Raw genomic sequence first — 22,493 nt, 5'->3', positions numbered from 1 at the left:
TATTACACTTATCAGGAAGTTAAACCAGAATCACCTCGGTTATAATGCCAGCTGGTTACACCACAACACTGTAAAGCAAATACATCATCAGCAGAATCAAATTGGACAAAAGTCAGCTGTAATCGAACTAGGTAAATGAAAATTTAAATCCTTGAGTAAAAAGTTTTATTAGTTAATTTGTACAGTGGGGTTATCTTTGTACAGAAGTCTTAATGATTTATCTTTCTAAGAATTGAATAGCTATCAAGTAATAAATAGATTTCTTTCAAAGTACAGTTCATCACAATCAGTACAGTATTGCTGAAATCTTATGATGCCATATTTCAGTTACAATTTACTCTATACTTTAAGGAAATGCCAATCTAACAGTGAAACAAAAAATGTGTTGAAAGTCAATAATTATTCAGTTATGATAACATATTTCAGACTACAAAGTAATCGACAAGAAGCTGAAACAAGTACAGTATTTCCTTCCCTGTTTAATATATGCAGCAACCAAACTAATATAAATTACAATAATGAAGTGTCAAAAATTTGAAACTGAAGAGCAATTACTGAGAAAATGCTTCTTTTAACTTACCATAAATATTTAATGACAACATATTCATTTATAGTGATTTTGAAAAAAAAAACTTTAACATTACCATTGCCTTAACACTGACTTTGGGAACTGAACTGCAATGTATATTAAATTTTTCCTATATATGCCTTTGGCGAAAGCTGACCCAAATGTTGATCCCTGATGACAGGGTACTTGAAAAATGGCCAGTGAGTAAGGGAAGAGGGTACCAACTGTCAACTTGACTGATAGCACTCATTATTTTCCTTCTGGACAGGGACATATGTAAGATTAGTCTACGGAAGATTTATGATAAAAGACATTGGTTTTGTATACTGTGAAAAAATGCAGTATGCCAAATTTGCAATTCATTCTTATGAGTTATTGTCCAGTGAACATGACTAGTCTTTTCCAACCCACCAAGAAATGTTAGCTTCCTTTCATATATGCGAGCAGGGGAAAGATAGCCACCTGTACTGTCTGGTATATGTGATTTTGTGGCTGACAGGCTCCTGTGGCAGTTTCCTTATTGCACCTTGCTCTCATAAAATTTGAATAACGCTGTTTTCCTATATGTGATGGGAGAACCAGTTCAGAAGGCAATAACAATACCATAAATAACCCCAAGTATGATAATACTCTACCCTCACCCTTGTTAAAATGACAAATTTTCTAAGACAATTTTTATTTTTCATAGCTACAAACCTGAGGTCTTAACAATAGGATAATTTCTAGCACCTAGCTGGATCCAGTTAAAAAGCAGATGAAAGCAAGGAATCTTGTGATACCTGGCAATGCATGCGTAGCTTGGGTTAGGAGTGGTCAAGGACAACGCCGCTACGCCAGTCTTTCCCAACTCAGGATGACTTAACAAACAGAGGGGCAGCTAGAGGCAGGCAGTATAATGTTAAGACCTCAGGTTTGTAGCTATGAAAAATACAAATTGTCTTAGAAAATTTGTCATTTGTTCATACACGAAAAAACCTTCGGTCTGAACAATAGGATAGACTCATACTTGGAGGGAGGTATAAGACATCCTAGACCGGCTAGGGGCCTACCCAGCAGTCCAGCTCTCAAAAGAAATGGTTCTTGGAGAGGGACTGAAGCCCATTGAGAAGCTAGATAAATTGATATCTAACCACTCGGAACCTGAGTGACGTACAATGATATATGGGATAACCATTGTATAGGGAACCAAAGAGAAACTTTGACTGTCCAATAACAAATCAAGCCACCAGGGTTTGTATTACTCCCAACAACCTCCTTGCCAAGGAGTGGAGCATATGCTACCAAATAGCGGGTAAGATATTTGTATATTGCACGACCACACTATCAGTATGACGACCTTACTCACCTGTATCAGACCAGTCCAGCGAATGACGTGTCCATTCCTTAAATCGCCCGAAGGAAGAAGGAAAGGTACAAGAGAAAGAAGGAGACCAGCCAACTCACTCATTCTCTCATCCACACAATCATCTTAGGTAAGATACAAAGGTGCCCTGTTAAGGGCAACTATGAGTTACACAACCTGTTGGGCAGCCACCACAGGACCCAGGGAAAACGTGTCCGTAGATCTGTGGGCAACATCCTTAAGATAGAAGGAGGTGAACGTGGACTGGCGTAACCAAGTAACAGCGCTCAAGACTATGTACAGCCAAGTTCTTTTTGAAAGCCATAGAGGGACCAATGCCTCTAACGTCATGTGCTCTAGCCTGCACAGACGTGGTGGTGGAATCATCAAGTGTCAAGTATGCCTGTCTGATGGCTTCCCGTATCCAAAAAACGATAGTATTCTTAGACACCTGTTTCTTTGTGCGGCCTGTGCTAACAAAAAGTCTGCGGCAGCCTGGTCTAAGGTGCCGAGTCCTTTTAAGATAGCAACGCAGGGCCCGTACAGCTGTACAACAAAAGCTCTTGAGCATCACCACCCACAAAGTCAGTCAGTGATGGAATGGAAAACGAAGTGAACCTGTCATCATGCACCGAGGAATTTTGGGTCTTGGCCACGAATTCTGGGACAAATTCGAAGGACATCGACCCCCAACCCCTGGTGTGCTTCACCTCATAGCTCAGATCGTGGAGCTCTCCTACCCTCTTGGAAGATGCCAAGGCCAGAAGGAAACTGTCTTAAGCGTCAGGTTCCTGTCAGATGAGTGACGCAAGGGCTCATATGGACTCTTAGTGAAGCTCTTAAGAACCAAGGAAACATCCCACGTTGGAGGCTTGAGCTCTCTAGGAGAACTCGACTGCTCAAACCCCTAACTAGCAGGGAAGTTCCCAGGAAGAGGAGATGTTGATACCCTTAAGGCGTAACACCAAACTCAGTGCTGCCCTGTAGCCTCTAATAGCAGGAATGGACAAACTTTTCTTGTCTCTGAGGAAGGTTAAAAAGTCTGCTATTCACTGAATAGAGGTGGCGAGTTGAGAAAACCCCCATTTACGACACCAATCACAGTAGATCGCCCATTTGCCTTGATAAACCGCGGAGGTTGACTTTCTAAGACTGCTGGACATGTGCCTAGCTGTTCTGAGAAAAACCTCTCATGCGGAGGAGATACTTGATAGCCTCCAACCGTGAAGAGACAAGGATTCTACTGACTGGTGGAACCTTTCTGCATGGGGCTAACTCAGAAGATGTTGCCAAGGGGGAATCTCCCTCGGAACCTCTGACAACAACAGCAGATCTATAAACCATTCTGCCTGAGGCCATGGGGCTACCAAAGTCATCCTGAGACCCTGTGAACTCATCAGCCTGTTCAGAACCTGACGGATCAAACAAAACGGAGGGAAGGCATACACCTCCAGGTAGTCCCAGGGATGTTGGAATGTGTCCTCTGTCAATGCTAAAGGATCTGGGACCACTGAACAGAATATCTCCAGCTTCCTTTGAACCGAGTCACAAAAAGGTCCAGCATGGGTCTCCTTAAACCTGGAAAAGCTTGTCTACTACCGCTTGATGAAGGGACCACTCTGTGCCAAGGATCTGATCCCAACAACTGAATTTGTCTGCGACCACATTCCGTTTGCCTGGGATATACCTGGCCGAGAGCTCTACCGAATTGCTGACTGCCCACTAGTGAAGCTCGACAATCAAGGCGTGAAGCTGATGTGAAACCAGGCCTCCCTGTTTGTTCACATAGGGTACCACCGTGGCGTTGTCCGATATGAGAACGACAGAATGACCCTCTACCTTCCCCCGAAACTCCTTCAGACCCAGGAGAGCCGCCTTCAACTCCAAGACATTGATATGTTGCTGTTTGTCCTCCAAACTCCTAACGCCTGAAGCGATGAGGCCGCCTAAATGAGCGCCCCAACCTATGAGGGAGGCGTCCAAGAACAGAAGGAAGTCCGGTGGGAGAGAACGCAGAGGGACACCCTTCAACAGATTCTGGCCGTCCAACCACCAGCGAAGGTCTTCTCTTACTTCCAGAGACAGAGGAACCATAAATCGGGGCGAGTCCCCCGCCGGAGACCAAAATTCTCCCAGTCTCCATTGCAGAGACCGAAGATGAAGACGCCCATGAGGGACCAGCTTCTCCAGGGAAGACAACACTCCCAGAAGAACCTGCCACTGATGAGCTGACTGATGTGACTTTGACAGGAAGTTGCGCGCTACCGCCCGCAACTTCTCCAATCTCTGATCCGATGGGAAAACTTTTGCCACTGTCGTATGTATCAATGACCATGCCCAGGTAGAGAATCCTTTGACTGGGTACAAGGTTCGACTTTTCCTGGTTGACTAATTTGACCAGGTCCAGACAGAACCGAAGTAGACGATCCCTGTCCTGCAGCAGCTTCTCCCTGGAAACTGCCAAGACTAACCAATCGTCGAGGTACCTCAGCAAACAGATCCTCTGAGCATGAGGCCAAATTGACACGAGAGAGAAGACCCTTGTGAACACTTGAGGGGCCGTTGTCAGCCCGAAGCACAAGACTTTGAACTTGAAGATCTTGTCCGCAAGTGAGAAGCGAAGGAACTTCCTGGATGTGGGATGAACAAGGATTTGGAAGTATGCGTCCCTTAAGTCTATCGACAGCATGAAGTCGCCTTCCCTCACGGCTGCCAACACCGAACGCGGGGTCTCCATCTTGAACTGTGTCTTCCTAACGAAGTGATTCAAGGTGGATAAGTCGATCATAGCCCTCCGCCTCCCGATGCCTTGGGCACCAAGACGACATGACTGTAAAACCCCAGGGACGGACACACTACTCCCTCTATCACATCCTTGTCCAGAATTTTCTGCACTTCCTCCCGAAGAGCCAAGAACTTCAGAGAATCTGGAGGATATGCCTTCCTGAGCTGCGGCTTGTCCGACAGAGGAGGAGAGAAGTCGAATGGCAGTAGGTATCCCACCCGAAGGACATCTACCACCCACTTCTCCGTCCCATAACTCTGCCACTTGGCCCCACCCGTGGCACAGGAGAGGGAGAGATGCCTAATCTACTGACGACCCCCTTTACCTCTGCCCCTTGGGCCCCTTCTTGGATTAAAGGAACGAGAGCGAAAGGGGTATTGATCTTCTGACTTGGGCTGTCGAACCAGGGGGAGGAGGAGGTGCCGGGCGTCTCCGAGGATGAGACTCCGACTTAGACAGGGCCTGCTGGTGCATCAGTCGGTCTCTGGTGTCAGCCCGGCGCCAGTCTATCGCATTTTCGAGTTCTGTCCGAGGAAACAAAAATTGGGACTCCAACAGATCTCCGTTCCTCAATGCCAGCAAGGACTCGGTGTCGAGCGATCTCTCCATCCAAGACAAAGCCGCGTCCCTCCTAATCAGAAAATGATTAGCCCATAAATTGGCACTGAGGTGAGCCAAATATGAAAACGCCTTGCCCCCGGACTGCAACAGACTGGCAAGTGAGGAGGCACTCACCAACCCTTCCGGGGACCTGTTGGAAGCTATCTTGGCAATAACCACAGACCACTGGTCCAGCCAAGAAACTGTCTGCAACATGGAGGCTGCCGTAGAATCAAATGCTGAGATGCTGAGGCATCTTGTGGAGACAAGGTTGGAGCCACTGACCTCACCTGTTCCAAAGTCAAACCCAGCTTCATGCGAATGACGTCTGGGTTAAGATGGCGTGACAACAAAAATGCAGAGCTCGTAGCATAGTACTTCCTATGTCTCATGAGAGGCGGGGGTAGTAATTTGGTAGAGCCCCTAGAGCAAAGCGACCTGTCCCTGTCTGAAACAGAGTCATTAACCTTCTGCAAGACTGACTGAACGTGCCCCGACAAAGGAAGTTGATGAGATGTTTTGGGGTCCTGAGTAGCTCCCACCAAGGCTTCCAAGCAAGAAGGAGTGTAAAACGACCAAGCCTGAGGCCTACTTTTCAAATGTTAAACCCACGAATCAGATCAACAACTTCTGAAAAGGAAGACAGAAACTCTTGCATGTCTCCCTCTTCCTGCTCCGGCAACGGAGACCGACGACGAGAAGGATGTGTAGGCTCTTCTAAGGCGCCTTCTCCACCAAAATTAATGGAAGGGTTAGTAGCCAAACAGCCCGAAACCCCAACTAACCTGTCTGGGCTGGGTCCAAGCGTCGGCCTCCGAGACGAACCCACTATAATAGTAGGAACATCACTTACCTCAACAGATGACTCCACATGTCCATGAATGGTCACGGGCGTGGCGGACGTATGTACATGAGATGGGGGGGAAACTCGAACACTCGAGATCGAAGGAAAATCCCTTAGAGTCGAACTCTTGGAAGCACCAGCGAGAGAGGCAGGCAAACACTCCAGCTGCACCAACTTCGTGCTCACTACCTTCTACCTCTTGACAGGCGCCTAGAGATCCTTACGGCAATGAATATGCCTTGGAGAAGAAGGAGCCCTAACATCATGTGCACGGGCAGGGGAGGTTGCAACAAGCTCGTAATGTGCATGGAGTGTGTGTGTGTGTGTGTGTGTGTGTGTGTGTGTGTGTGTGTGTGTGTGTCACACGCTCGAGATTTGAGGCAGAGGACGAAGCATCTCCTGCAGAATGCACACCACTAACACTGCCCGAAACCACAGCACTCTCGCGAACACGTCCATGTTGTTCCTCCCTTGAAGGCAAAGGAAGGGCAAAGTCCTTAGCCTTCCAACGCTTGATATGCGGGAAGAGGGAGAGGAAGACAGCACTAGTTTCTTATGCGCACTCTTCTCAGAAGGCAGGGACGAAGCAACACATTTCCTACCAGTCCTCCCAACCGATAAGGCAGCCAACTTCACATCTAATACAGTCCAACCTCTGAAGCTCTGCCTGGCATATGACCTCAGACTGATGTGCCAGAGAAGGCTCCGATATCAAGGAAGGGAGATGTAGCGAACTGGGCGGCAGTGATGACGTCACGGCTGAGAAAGGCGGATCAGAGGAGATGACTGGGCGAGACGTCATCGATGTGAGTCATGTCACAAGCGGCAGTGATGTCACGGCTTCCCCCTCAGTGCGAGGGGGAAAGAGACGCCACTGGCGGAGAAATACACAAAGACAGACCCCATGACGTCATCAACAGGGCTGACGCCGCAGCGTCACTCCGACTCGAAGCGGTGGCAGACACTGGCGGAGCAATACAAGATGGCCGACTGCAGCTACCCATGAAGATGAGGCCGGGAGGAGGGGGGATGATCTGGCTAGGCAGGGAAAGGGGGCGCGAGCCTCCACAAAATGCGCTAGCAACCCCTCCAAGGACGGGGTACCCCCTAGCCCAAGCGTCTTCCAAATCGCCGCCATTTTGGACGCCTTCGAGTCTGAAAGAGAAGAGATTGATGAAAAAGCCTCAACCTTCTCGGGAACCAAATAAACTCCCGAGGAAGAAGGGGCTACATTACAAACATAACCCTGGCGGCCTCCCGATACTTCCATCGACAAATCAATGGAAGAAAAGGAAGGAGATGCAGAGACAACGCTACTATGAGGGTTGGCTACCGTGTTGGACGAAACATCGGGAATAGGCGCAAACCCTGCCCAAGTAGGAAGAGTCGAAACCCTCCGATGTTCTCCCTTGCCATAAAACGACCTCCACTGCTCCTTAGGCCATGCCTGGCATTCCGTGCAAGGATTCGTAATAGTACAAAAATTAGAACAACACCTACTGCATGTGATGTGAGGGTTGGTCACTGCCGAAGCCAAAAAACGAGAACACGGAAAACCTGGAACTCCGGGGCACATATGCTGACGCTGAGAAGGAGCAGAAGAAGCCATAATACCAGCCAAACACACACACACACACTAAAAGAAACGGAATGGGCAATGAAACGGGACAAGGCCAAGAGGTGAAACACAACTCTCGCCCAGGCGGTCAAAAGAAAGACTGGCATAGCGGCGTCGTCCTTGACCACTCCTAACCCAAGCTATGCATGTGTTGCCAGATATCACAAGATTCCTTGCATTTATCTGCTTTTTAACCGGATCCCGCTAGGCGCTAGAAATTATCCTATTGTTAAGACCAGAGATGAAGGGAGTCATATCTGCAAACTAAAACTGTCAGAGGTAGGATGTCTGCTGTGTAACTTGCCTGCATCTGGCCAGACCAGTAAGTTGGGCTCAGGATGGAAGAAAAGAAAAGCAAAGGATAAATTACATGTCACCAATCATTCAACCCACCTTTCAGTATCATCAACCTTAGGCAAGACTTATGCTCTCAAAGAGCTCAAGCAGTGTTCCTTGTTAAGAACAAGGATTTATGGGCAACATCCTTGAGGTAGAATGAGGTAAAGGTTGTCTTGCACCAGTACACACTTGCCTTCAATTCCTGTGTTACTAAGGACTGAGCAAAACCCTGACTTTGTAAGCCTTCTCTCCAGGTATGGAGCTGTAATCCTGGCCCAGCTACTCATATACCTACTTTCAACCTCCTAAGGCCAGAACTACATAGCATTTTTGTTTACTTACTTCTTGTGCCTCTTGGTACTAATGAAGACTCATCAACACTCAGGCCTAAGCTATCAAGTCATGTGTAGGTAGTACTGGAAAACTTACTGTATACAGTGACATCTCATCGGAATCATTGCCCACGATTAGTTACCAAGTCTTAGACACAAACTTGGCTACAAATGATTACACATGTGATACCCATCCTTGCTCAACTTCTTTACCGATGCTAAGGATAACACAAAGACAGTTCCAAGTGTGACATCACTCTCCAAAGCCTCCCTCAGCCTCAAAGAGGTCTTTAATCTGCTGTGTGGTGGCTCCAATGGGACACCAATCACTGATGATGGCCTAATTTGCCTGGTTGACATCTAATGTGGACTCAAGGATGGAACCTGGAATCTTCTAGGTACCCCAGCAAGAAAAGCCTCTCTTCCAGTTATATATCTCCAATCTTGAAATGAAAGATACTCCATGGACAAGTGGTACCATAATAGGTATGGCAGCCAGAGTAATGTGGTACTGGATAGTTCTCTCCTAGGACTTCAGTGAGAAGCTCCAGCCAATTTTAAGTGACCAAGTGAATAAAGTGAAAACTCCCAATATGTTGACAACTAAAAGTTCATCAGCCACAATAACATGACAACCAACCCTTTCAATAGCATTTTGAGAGAGTGAGAGAGAGAGAATCCCGTAATTTCTTCTAAGGTACCTAGATTACAAATAAAAAGGACCAGTCAGCTCGACAACCAAAGTCAACTGCAGTTTTGAGTGTCTGCCTATTATCTGAATACATATCAGTGGTGAGTAATAGTGCATACTACTTTGAAAAAAGATGTAAGCTTCTTTGGCTCATTGGACTGGTTGCAGCAACAGATTACATTTAATGCAGCCATGCCTTACACAAAAAATTAATTTTTGCCAGGTCTACATTTAATGAGCAATACCATAGGCCACACAAAGTACCGGGTGTTTCGAAATTAGAGGCGCCCCCCCCCTCCACAGAACAAATGGAAAGTTAAGAAGTTTTCTGCTATAGCCTATCTCCAAGTACATTGTCTTAAGTTTCTATTAAGCTATTTTTCATTTTACATTTCTTGTATTTTCAGACTGAGTGACGGAGTTAGATACAGCCTTGACTAACGACTTGGAGGAAATCAGACGGATTGACCGAATCCGGGCTACAACCTTCAGAGAGGCCAGGGATGCTGGCGCATCCTTCATTTCATGTTCCTAGATAGCTAAATACATTAAAAGAGATGAATCCTTTGTTAAAAGAAACTGGAACAAAAATCCATATGACTATCAAAACGAAAAGAGTGAGAATCTTGGAAGGCCTGAAGTCCTTTCTCAGGAGTCAAAAGACATCATGGCTGAGGCAGTGGGCAGACCATGAAAGTCTTTACGTAAATTGACACTTGAACTAGAAACAAAAAGGGGAAAGAAGAGAAATTATAGTGCTGTATATCGTGAGTTGAAAAAATCTGGTATCAGGCCATTTCATGTTATCAGCAAGCCCAACATCACTCAGCAACAGAGAGATGATCGTGCATGGTTTTGTGGTTAATTTCTTAAAGATTGGGATGAAGCTGACTTTCTCCATGTTGCTGAATCAGATGAATTCTTCATTTACACAGTCAGGAAGCCAAATCATAAAAATTACATCATTTGGGCAGCAAAGTTGGATGATATCAGCGATGACATGCGCTATCACCAAGTTATGAAATTTCCTGATGTTTGGGAATTCTTCTCTGTTTCACAGCCAAATGGTTAATGCGGATCATCAAGGAAAAAGGACAGTCATGGAATGGCAAATACTTCAGAGAAACTGTGCTTAATGGTGGAGTATTTCCTTTCCTCAAAGATCCTAAAAATGTGTTATCTATTGAAGTCAAATTTTGCAGGATAAGGCACCATGTTTCAAGGCTCTTCAGACACAGAAGCTGCTTTGAAACAGTGGTATCGATTTCTTCTCGTCAAGTGAATTTCCAGGTAGCTCCCCTGACCTTAATGTGTGTGAAAACATTCGTAGTATCTTAAAGGATCATGTTGAAGCGTGCACAGTGAGCTATGATGGTATACCAAGCCTCGAAGACCTGCAAAGAGAGGTGATCGAAGTACTCAGGGAAATAAAGTTAGAGTCTTGGCTTTTCTGCGATTTGCTGAAATCATACCCCTCAAGAATGCAGGCTGTGGTACAGGCAGATGGAGGCCACAAAAAATATTAAATACTCAGAGAGAAACTTAAATAAATACCTGTTCTGAATTACTTTTGTTTTTGTCCAAATCAATTTTAGTTTATGCTGTAGAGGGGGAGCTCTAATTTGGGAACACCCTGTACATGTGGTTATGTGGAAATTAGGCAAGCTCTGTGCTTTTGGTCTGAAACATCATTGTCTATAATGGTATAGGCACTTTTGCACTGGAACGGATCCCCGCCATAAGTCAAGGATGCACTGTACCTTGTTATCAATACTCATTATGCTGAATAAAGGGTAAGAATAGGATTCAAAGGTTTTCCAAGGGTGCATACCAACATTCTTTTTCAAAACTGCATGAAGATCAGGAAAACACCAAAAACAAGATCATCTGTGACTGCACGATGAAAATTCCACTGACTTTTCAGGACTCCCTGCAGACATCCAAGTTTCAGCCCACTAAAAAAATACATTTTTTTTCAAAAGCAGCTGCCATAATTCTGAGATGTCAAGGAAAGCTCCATTTCCCTATAGTTTTAAAGCTAAGCAAGTGAGTTGGTATTTTTGGTAAAAAAAAAAAATATAATAAAACCTTAAAAATTACAACAGCTCTTGAAACACCTTAGAAATTCTGGAGAATCATAGTTTCACTCTTAATTGGAAGAACCACTTTTAAGTATCACTGCAAACCAGTCATTCAGGTATCTGCAGATACAAATCCCCCTGGAAGTGTGCCAACCATTAAGAGGTGGTCAGACAATAATAAAAACAATAACTTAACTACCATAAGGGTTAAAACTTAACTCTGGTGAATACTGAAATGCTGTAGAGGCTGAAAGAAAGGACCTGAAACTGGAAAAGAAACTTTGGCAATCCCTCAACAGATGAATACATACCTAGAAATAAACACATATTCTAAACTCAACAAAAACAATTAAGTTTTCCTTTTGACACAGAGCTGAAGTTACCATCTTCTTATAGTTATTAACAGTAAAAATATGTTGAAGGAACTGGCGATCAGCTCCCTTACCCTTATCAATTGCCACACTTTGAAGAGACAAAGCTTCCAATAGTTCACAGGTATTTCTCCATGCTAATCACTAATGTACCTAAATATGATGATACAATTACTGTAACAAAATTTTGAGTGGTATGCAGCACCAGGAATCATATTGGTAAATAACGTAAGCTTCAAGCACAGTTATTTGTCAATAATGATAATACATATTTTTATCAAACCTGAGATAGAACAGTACATTAAAAGTTCTCTCTTTTTTTGTCTATTCCCTCTAGACTACTTCCACCCAGCTGCCTACCTTTATTCAACTCTCCTACACCTATTTTCATTGCTCATTATTTTAAGGATAAAGCCTTTGAACCAGTTATAAGTCTTGAAATATGATTTGAGTGGTCAAATTAAATGTATAATAATATGCCCTTAATAATAATAATGTGAAAATCTTATGGCCTATCATTCTTGTAAAAAGTTAAGATCCAAGTGTCTGCATTGACTTTAATTATTTGCATATTTTCTTTTAACTTTTCCCTTCACACAAGTCATTAAATCAGAGCAAAAGCATACAATATTCCACAAATAAGCAGTCTTTGTAAAATACAACCAAATTCCATGTGATGAAGAACTGAGCATCAAAACATAAGTACAAAAATATATGCTGTAACATAATCTCAAAGGCTATCAACTTCATTTTGTCAGTCTATCATTTATCACCTACAATAATTAAATTTTTTCATAGTACTATAAGAATACAAAGCTCTTTGGTAAAAGTTTGGCCATACATACAATTGAGCTTCAAAACCAGACATCCTCCTTTAACTTTAACTACAAGTTTGAAATCAGTTAGGGCTCTTGATATGCTTTATACCAAAAACAAAGTAGAAATGGTACTTCTGAAAAAAAATTTTTTTTTTTGCATCTTTATTAAAGTATTATTATTATTATATTATTATATTACAAAGTAGTTTAACATGACCAAAGAGCAACATTTCTACACATATGATTACTTTTTAAATGTTATGTAACTCTTTCTTCATACAACACTTATCCCACAAGCACCAATTTTGTTTTTTAAATTGCATATTAAAACTTAAAGTTATCAGATTCCATTGCTTGTTGCATACTGGGATATCTGGTACAAAAAATTTGGATTCAAAAGAAAACAAAAAATCGAGCTAGCTTGCATAGCACGGATTCCTTTGTTGCCAAAGTAATTGACCCATCATGTTCTGTACAACACAAAGCATGCTACTGACGTATTCAATATAAATCAATAGGGTGCCGTATACCTTTATATAGTACAACCTCTGAATGTGCATTAGTAGCAGTCTACTATGTTCTTATATGCTATGTCTTCACTTTCAAGATTCGTTAAAATGTTGAAATTTGTGTACTATTTGCTATGAAAAAAACCACATACAAATGTATAGTACGTATAGCATTTATCAGTGGCTTTTCCTAGTTCACCTTTTTTATAGGTGGTGCATTCTGCAGATGAATCCTTGAAATTATGTAGTTGTACATGTTATATTTGGCTAGACATTACATGGAATTAAAATATACAGGCTATGTCTGTTGACTGTTAGATACTCTGCATGTTCAAATGTAGGCTATACTATATGATCTTTCTTACTTATTGCATTTTGCCTCTCATCAGGTGGTCAGAGTTCTGTAAAATCCAGTATGAGGAAATGCCACTAAATATTTCTGAATTATTATTACCGTATATTTCGGCGTATAAGTCGACCCTTTAGCCCCAAAAAATCATGCCAAAATTAGGGGGTCGACTTATCTAACGGTAACAAAAAGTGAATCTTTATTATTTTGGCATATTGGTACGGGAATCCAGGCTTTACAGATGGCTAATAACAATGTCAGCCTTGTTGAGGTAACTATGTATGTAAATACCAGTATTAAAAACATTTCACAATGTAATACGACAATAATAATACATTAGAACATCCATTTCCTTAAATAAAATGAAAAAAATCAAAGTAACTTGAAAAAACCCAATCGCGCAGCAAGTGTAAACATTGCGTAGCCATTTGTAGTAAAGTAATTGAGAAGGATGCGTTCACTCTTGACAGTTTTTATTTACCGGGGTATTGTTCAAAAACATTTATGGTATGAAATCCTTATTTATCACTTTAAATAAAATAAAATAAAATGCATTTAATAGTAAATATGTATTTAAAATCCTTCAAAATTATTTGAGTCATCGTCACTTGAATTAAATAATTCATCAAACAAATTATCATTCACGGTTTCATCATAAGGATCCCAGTTTGAATCTGGTGAATCAACTGCAGGTTCGTTTTCCCTCAAATGAGCCTGTTTATGCCATAGAAGAACCAATGGTCAAGGAATATTCCAACATAATAATAAAATACTGGCACGTCGTTTTAACAACCCAATCAAAACATTAACTTGAGTGGCAGTTTGTACATACATATATACGTAGGCTGTTATGCAGCGTTAGTTAGCGCTTTGTTTGTTTACATTACATTCGAGTAACGTATCTTTCGTCTCGTCATTTCTAATCATATTTGCCGGTATTCATCTTTTATATATTACACAGATTTGTTAATATACCGAGTATATCACCTGTATTCCTTATGGTAAGTAGAGCAATATATGTACCGTAATAACATTCAGGTTATTTTATATGATACGTTTTACCCTGCTACTTATTTGGAGCGTACGGTTGGCCTCACATTTTATAGGTCGACTAATGTACCCGATATTAGTTAAAATCATAAAAATTTACTCAGAATTGGGGGGTCGACTTATCTTCCGGTCGACTTATACGCCGAAATATACGGTAGTTAAACTTGATGGATAGCCTTTCACTGCATTTCAAGTAATATCTTGAAATAAGAAACATAAGGTGAAGAAAATTAAACATAAAGACTGTCTTCTTACGATCCGAGTCCTAATGACAGCTACCATGAAGGTAATAGTCGCACACAAAATTCACATATATATCCATCACACACAGGTTTTTGCTAATTGGTCTGAGGTACAGGTTAAGGCAATTGTAGGCTGAGTATGAGATGGTGAAACACTTGTCTCTATGGAAATTTGGAAAAGCCTTCCATAAAACACTAAAAAAGAAGTGAAATAGAGATTTTTGATAGTTCAAAAACAAATTACGTGTTTTGTGGCTTACCTCTATGGATGTAATGCTTTGATTTCTTAATACAATTTTTATATATCCTGTGAGCTGGCTCCTCCCTAAATGATGCCGATTCACTGCCATCTCTTCTAACTTTTTTCCTTCCTTAAGGATCATTTCATCTTTTGCTCTTACATGTTGGTTCAGTATTTTACTTTTTACTGCAGTTTTACTGCCAATTCTGAGAGGATAAAACTTGACTTTGCAGAGCTGAACTGCCTCTGAGTTTGCCTTCTCAAGGATACATGGTAATCCTTAATGACATTTAAAGGTTGACTAACTTCACCATGACTGGCAGTTGGAGGAATAATCAATTAATCAAAACAATTCTGTCCCCATTTTGATGTAACCTATCTTCTTCTCTCACCTACCACCTACAAAGAAATTCAATTCCTGTTAAAACAAATGGTTTGGATTCATTATAACCACATTCTTTAAAAATACATTTTTTCTTGTAGATACAAACAAATTTCTCATTGAAGTCCCCTCTACTTTCACTAATGCCTGCCGCCTTTGTGATATGCCAAGTAACAATATTGGTAGTCAAAATGAAGTCCAACATTTGTGTTAATATAATACACCTTAAAAAATATGCAACTGCAATTTTGACATCACTACTGCCTACTTTGAGGTAACATTTGATGGTAAGATGCTAAAATATAAGAAAGGTGACAGAGTAAATGAGAAAAGTTAGGGTTAATTTCCCTTTGCTGGGCAGCCCTTAACTGCCAAGGATTCCCAATGCTTTTCCTTTTCATGAACTGTACATGAGGTATCCATTGATTTATCATTAATATATCTGAAATATATTTTTCAGGTTTTTAAAAATCCCAAACTTTATATGTACTGTACTGTAATTTTATATTTCTCCTGTATATATACAAAACAAAACCTTTTATGCAGGAGTATTCCTCAGCGTGAGCTGGAAACTGCCAAAGAAGCTAGGTAATAAATAAGGTGGTTAACTGATATGCAGATAAGTGTGAAATCCAGAAATACTCTGAAAATTTGGTATATACTCCTCTGAAAATACAAACTATTGCCTTTTATGAGATTCATTTTGACAGTGGAAGAATATTGTCACGACTCAGGAGCAAGCTAACACTCCTACTGGAAATGCCAACGATCCTAGTCATAAATATGAGCATGGGACCAATGACTTCTATAACTTCCCACATACTCTTGCAAGGGATGAGAGATTGATAGGGCCCTGAGCCAAGGGTGACATATCTATTCTTTCACTCCAAGAAAACTTTGCAAAACTACAAGCTGCCTGAAAGATAGGGTAGCACAATTCAAAAGGTAGCCAATATCTGGGTCAATCATATTTTGATGAATTAAGCAAAGAAAGTTGTATCTTATAAGCTGAAGCTCTAGGACAGGATACACAACTGTGAAGTAAAATCATATCCTGTCGAGCACATGCAGTACTCAGTCAGACTGCTTCCTTGCAAAGGAAGGAAGAATTAGGTAAAGAGAGACAGCAAGTTGCTGACCAACTGAAACTCCAGCCTTATGCCATCCAAGTATACCTAAGGCTGGGTAGATGCTTTTTGTCAAAGGGGCTTGGAGTCTACACAACCTATTGAGCTGCTACCACAGGTCCTAAGGTAAGGTTCCATGGACTTGTGCAAGATGTCCTTGTAGTAAAATGAGGTGAAAGTAGCCTGGCATTGCTAGGCACCAGCCTTCAATACCTGTAAAACTTATGTTTCTCCAGAAAGCTAGGGACAGGCAAATGCCCCTGATTCATGAGCTCTCATCCTGCTTGGATGATAGTCCATATCGTGAGAAAAACTTGATCCCATCATAAAGCCAGAAATAGAAGGTTGTTCTTTAACACCTTCCTTTTGTGCCTGTTGGCACTACAAATGAGACCCTGACTCCGACTTATGAGGTTAAGTCTTAGATAGTACTGCAAGGCTAGTATTAAGCACAAAAGAACTTCATCAGGCTCGCCAATAATAAAGTCACAACTAGAGAGATGTGAAAAATTCTTGTGTATCTTTTCCTGAAACTGGTGAGTTCTGAGCTTTTGAACCAACTCATGAACAAGAACTACAGGGTTCCCAGCCATGTGAGTGCCATGTTAATTAAGGCTACTTCAAAATGAGTCTAACAAGGAAGAGTGGATCAAGGGAATTTCAGGAGACCTCAATCACACGAGTTAGCTTGTTGGTAATTAAGGATACCTCTTGCCGTGGGGCTAACCAGGGCCTGCCAGGCTTATCTGAGATTCAGAGTGACAGATACTTGGTTGATCACCTGACATCTTGGCAGGAGGAATAAGCAAAGCTGAGATTATGCCTGGGGCTGCTGGAAGACATCCTTCAAGGCAGCCCTAGGGTCTAAAGTGAGATAGAAGAACACTAGGAGCTTCTGGTTTAATCCTGCGGCGAACAGGTCGATCACAGAAGTTTCTCATAGCTCAAAAAGCCTTTCCCAAATGAGAAAATAGGGACCAATCTGTCCCCTCTAACTGGCCCCTGGCAGTTTAGCTTGGCTACCAAAATATCCCTACTGGCTGGGATGTCCCTGCCTGACAGCTCAAAATGTGGCAAACACTTTTGCCTCTGCAACACCAGGCAAAGTTAGGAAGACCATATTTCTTCTATTGCTGACATACTGTACAGTTCTATACCAATGTTGTCACTCTTCAGTACAATGTAGTGACCATTGCATGATATCACAAAGTTGCAACTATTTATACCAAACACATTCCCAAGATGTTGATGTGCAGATGAAGGTCATTGTTTGTCCATACATCAGAAGCCAACGGATCCACCGGGTGTGCAAAAAACTAGGAGTCCTGTCATCCAGCAATCAAGAAAAGTACTCCCTTACTCTTGACTCAATGGCGCTAAGTGAGAGGAAGGGTTGTTTCAGCTAACCAATGCTACTTCAATTGCCACTGACATAAGCACTGGTGGAAATACCCAAGATGCACAAGCTTCTCCAAGGATGACAGATGACCAAGGATGACTTGTCACAACAAAAACTGTGCTATTACCTTCCTCAGTTTGCTAAAGAGAGATTCCATACCAAAATCACTCCTACAGTGTCTATCAGCATGTCCCACATTTACCTGCTACCTAGACACAAGCACCAACTTCTCCCCAGTTTATTATAATCCGATGGTGTGACAAAAGGAAAGGAGGTAGTCTGTGGCAACTGCATCTCTAAGGATGCCAGAACCAGCCAGTTACTGAGATAAAGCATAACACTGCTGCCAGTATGAACAAAAAAAGATTTAAACTGGTATATAGTCCTTTACAGTACTCCTTGGAGGACTGACGGACGGACGGACATCTGAAAATACGTATCCTTCATATCCACCAGAATAACATAGTCCCCTTCCCTGACGGAACCTGACATGGAAAAAGTTGCAAGCATCCTGAACTTAATTTGCAGAGAGAGGTCAACTACCAGTCTTCAACTCCCATTTGATTTCTCATCCACAAAGCCAACTGTAAAAGGGTCATCTACAACTTCTAGTGCATTCTTTTCCAGCATCACCCTCACCTCTGCCAACAGAGCCACAGCTTTGGCAGGTCCTAGTGGATAAGCCAGCCACAGGGTTAGTGTCTCAGAGGAGCTTGCAATCCAAGAAAAGTGGTTTGTGACCATCCCAGAGGACACAGGCCACCCTTACTTGTGGCAGCTTGAAATGGGAAACAGTCTATCTGAGTGTCTCTTTGTTCCTCCAACCCCCCTTCTAGCTGAATCTGTTCAGAAGGGGGAGCTGGGAAGAGTTATGGCCCCTGGGTGAAGAAGAAACCTTAGCTAATTGTAATGGTTTTGAATAGGTTTGAGCCTTCCTGATACCACACACACAAGGCGTGGCCACTCCCAAAGGCTTGGTTGTTTTACACTTTGACGCTAATGAAGCAGGACCAGATGATCAGCACATGCAAGCACGTCCGCACTGTCAGAGAACATCTGCTGGTCGCCTAACTTCTCACAAGTATCTCCCTTGGCAAGCCAGAGGAGAAGAGGCAAATTAGTCCACGAGGAAGGAGCTGAAAGAGGCACCAATATAATCTTTTAGCCTTCTGCTCTGATGCTGAACCTTCCCACTGTGATGAAGACCAGCCAGCACATTTCTCACAGAACCTTCTGCAGAACATCAAAACTGGTCATACACACACCAAGGATATAAAACAGACACATACCTGTTCACATCCTTCACACTTATTATTTACACTCTTCATTTCATTTAATCGCAAATGCAAGCAAAATAATATAACTTACCCACCAAACATTAATTAAATGCCTTCTTACCAAGTTCAACTGACTGTTTCCAGCTTGTGTTGAGGAATATTCCACCATAGAAGGCAATGATTTGTATTTCCATAGGAACAAATGTTGATTTCTTAAAAGAAAAGTATCTTAATTCAGTATTTTACTGTAATTAATCAAAGTATGTATAGAATAAAATTCTATGGCATTAGTTAATAAGTCTTCAGTTTGGGTGAAGTGATCTACAAAATTCTAAAACCAAAATCCCTTATTCTTGCATCTCTTGACAAGAGTTTACCAAAAATACGCTTATGTCTATGTTAGTTTAAGGTACCTTATGGCAACAAGCTCATCACAATAACGAAATATTATACATCAACCTTTATCTAAGGATGTTTCTAAGGTGCAGTCAAGGGAAAACAGAAATGCAGTACTTACAAGCAGAGTAAATTATTATGAACAATTTGATTTCTTTCTGAAGAGAACATAATTGCACATATGTACACCGTGTTTCCAGCCTGGCAAAGGCATAAAAAGCCAACATTCACTCATAAAAGCAATGACTTAACATTGCCGATACAAAAATGCAGTACAAATGGAAAAATTCATCATAATATGTACTCACTCTGACCAGCCTTTTGGACACTAGTTATAAATAATACAACTCAGATGAACCAAACAAAAGCTGAAATTATAAGCATCCAAAACACATTCTTTTCTGGAGACACTTTAAAGAGCATAAAAATCACTTCTAGTACAATACGTACAAGATATCGAGTACGGCACAGCATCTCTTACTCTACAAGGACCTTCAAAGAAACCACAAATCATAAATAAAATCTGAGGTAAGGTACTCCATGGGAACACTGAAATTTGTTTCAACAAATAACAAGATTTTCTAACAAGTCCCTTGGCTTTGAATATTCATTATATAAATGAAATTGATCCTTGTTTGGAACAGAACAGACTACAGCCATGCTCCATGAGCAAGCAGACTTCACTGTTCCCAACAGGTTTCCTTTATGGAAGCTATTCTGAACTTTCAGATGTCCCAGCTTCCTTTTTCTTCTTTTTCTTCTTCTTCTTACTCTTCTTTTTCTTCTTTGAATCAGACTGAGAATCTGAATCATCTGAGTCTGTGCTTAACTTCTTCTTCTTCTTTTTACTCTTCTTGTTCTTCTTCTTAACTTCTACATCAGAACCAGAATTGTCTGAATCTGAACTGGCTTTCTTCTTCTTCTTCTTCTTCCTCCTCTTTCGTTTCTCTTTTTCATCTTCTTCGCCATCACTGTCACTCTCACTATCCAATTTCTTTTGTTTCTTCTTTTTCTTTTTAAGAGATTTCTTTAAATGTTTGAGGAGCTTCTCCCGTGCCTCACTGTCACTTGGGAGATCACTGTTATCACTTTGAGAATGCCTCCTCTTGTGGGCATCCTCTTTTGCTGAAGCTCCCTCCAGCAGCTCTGTACTACTTTTACTACTTCTATCTCCAGTCAGTCTGGATCCTAACATGAAGTTACTCTCACCCTCAGACCTGTCATCTTTGTCAAGTCTTCTATTCTCTGGTTTCTCAACACTTTTTTCACCCTGTTCATCATTCCTCAATTCCTTCTCGCCACGCTTATCTGTATATCTATCAGCTTTCTCATCACTATCATTTTTCCTCCCTTCGTGTCTTTCTGTGCTTCTCTCAGTTCTATTCTCTTCATGTCTTCCATCCCTCCTTGATTCATGCTTCCCCTTATTCTTATTATTCCTGTCTTCATCTCTGTCATTCCTCCTCCCATCATGTCTCCTGCCAAATCTGTCATTCCTCTCATCTCTGTCATCCTGCCCAAAGGGTCTCCCTCCTTCATATCTCTCCCTGTCTCTATTTTCTCGATAATTTCTGTTCAGACCACCATTTCTACCCCACTGTTGATATCTTCTATCTCTGTCCCAAGGTTTATTAAAATCCCTATGATACTGCCTGGGTCCTCCATTTGATGACCGAAAATCTTTGCCTCTCCCACCTCTTCCTTGATAAGAATTTCGATTTCTATCATTCTGCCTGTCATACTCTTTGCTTGGGTCATACATTTGTCCTCTTCTATTATCAACTTTCCTACCACTTTCATCAAAGTATTCTACTCCTTTACCTTTCCCTCGCCATTTGATCTTTGACACAGACTGACTAAAGTCAACGTGTATCCTACGATCATCAATTAGGACATTGTCCATCTTGAAGTAAGCATCTTCACATGACTTTGTCTCAGCAAACTCAATGAAGGCATACTGGAGTGAATTATCAGTTATTCGGTCTCGAATCACCTCACACGAGTTTATTTTGCCAAATCGACTGAAGATAATTTCAAGATCGTCAGATGTCGTAACAGGATTCAGCTTACATACAAACAGAACATTTTCTGGGGGAGCCATATCAGAATCGGGCAAGTCACCGACCATTTCCAAGATGGTCGCCCTGGCTTTTGCTTCCCTTTCTGCAATCTCCTCTTGTATTTCATCCATGGTCTTCCCCTCTGTGTCATCAATGTTCTCATCTGCAGCGATGTAATCAGATTCTAACATATCCCTTGTGGGTTTTGGAGACTCATCTGGATACTCCAAACTATCAGGATCAGGATAAGGATCATTCAAAACGACTGTGTGAGATATGCGGATATCCTGGTAGGGCCGATTGTTATTGTCCGTGAGAGTTTGATTCAACTTGCTAATAACCTCCAATCCTTCGACAACTTGACCAAACACCAGGTGCTCCCCATCGAGGGAATCCAAATTCTCTCCCAACGTGATGAAAAACTGGGAACCAAACCTGCAAAGACAATAATGACCAGATTTGATACAAAAGTATTAAGATTATGATTTTCAAAATGTACCAAAATACATAATAATTCATGGAAACTTAAGCACTCTCTACTTTCAACCCAACAATTTAAACTAATTTTTTATATGAGTTTCATTACAATCATCAAATGATTATGTAGCAGGGCCTTTAAGAAAATTTCCAAGTCATAATGGTGGTAGCAAGTTATTACCTTTAACCAACCAACAAAGAAGCTTCAAAAAGCTAAAAAACCTTAGATAAAACTGGGGTAATTGAAATTGGCCTATATTCTGAGGGCATGATGACAGTCTTAGTCCCTTCGATAATGGAGAGATGTAAACCTCTTCTAAACAGAAGGAAAACTTGCAAGTCCAACTAATCTTCTGAAAATAGCTGTAATCTTAGTGGATATGAAAATGGTAATTTTATGATAAAATAAGGATTTGTATATACTTACCAAGTAATTATATAGCTATAGTTTCCAACGTACGGCAGCCTAATTCAAATTTCACGGGTAGCGCTTCAATTGTTCAGTGTAGATATACAGTGCCGTCCCCTAATGGCAACACTAGGCACAACTCAGCAAAGCACTTCTTTCTGTTTCATGCATAATGTCCATCAGAGG

General features: G+C 41.6%; 1 protein-coding gene across 1 annotated transcript in view; it reads right to left on the bottom strand.

Moving 5' to 3' along the window:
- Positions 1-148: 148 nt before the first annotated feature.
- The window catches only part of LOC135200162 (peptidyl-prolyl cis-trans isomerase sig-7-like), a 140,561-nt gene continuing 118,216 nt past the window's right edge, over positions 149-22,493 (bottom strand). The window contains exon 4 of the mRNA XM_064228520.1: positions 149-21,856. Within this exon, the coding sequence (XP_064084590.1) occupies positions 20,074-21,856 (1,783 nt within the window). The 3' untranslated portion in view covers positions 149-20,073. The remainder of the gene's footprint in view (positions 21,857-22,493) is intronic.

Source organism: Macrobrachium nipponense, chromosome 26 (assembly GCF_015104395.2).
Source record: "Macrobrachium nipponense isolate FS-2020 chromosome 26, ASM1510439v2, whole genome shotgun sequence".
Lineage (NCBI taxonomy): Eukaryota > Metazoa > Arthropoda > Malacostraca > Decapoda > Palaemonidae > Macrobrachium > Macrobrachium nipponense.
Note: the sequence above shows the minus strand (reverse complement) of the source record. Positions and strands in the feature narration are given on the sequence as shown.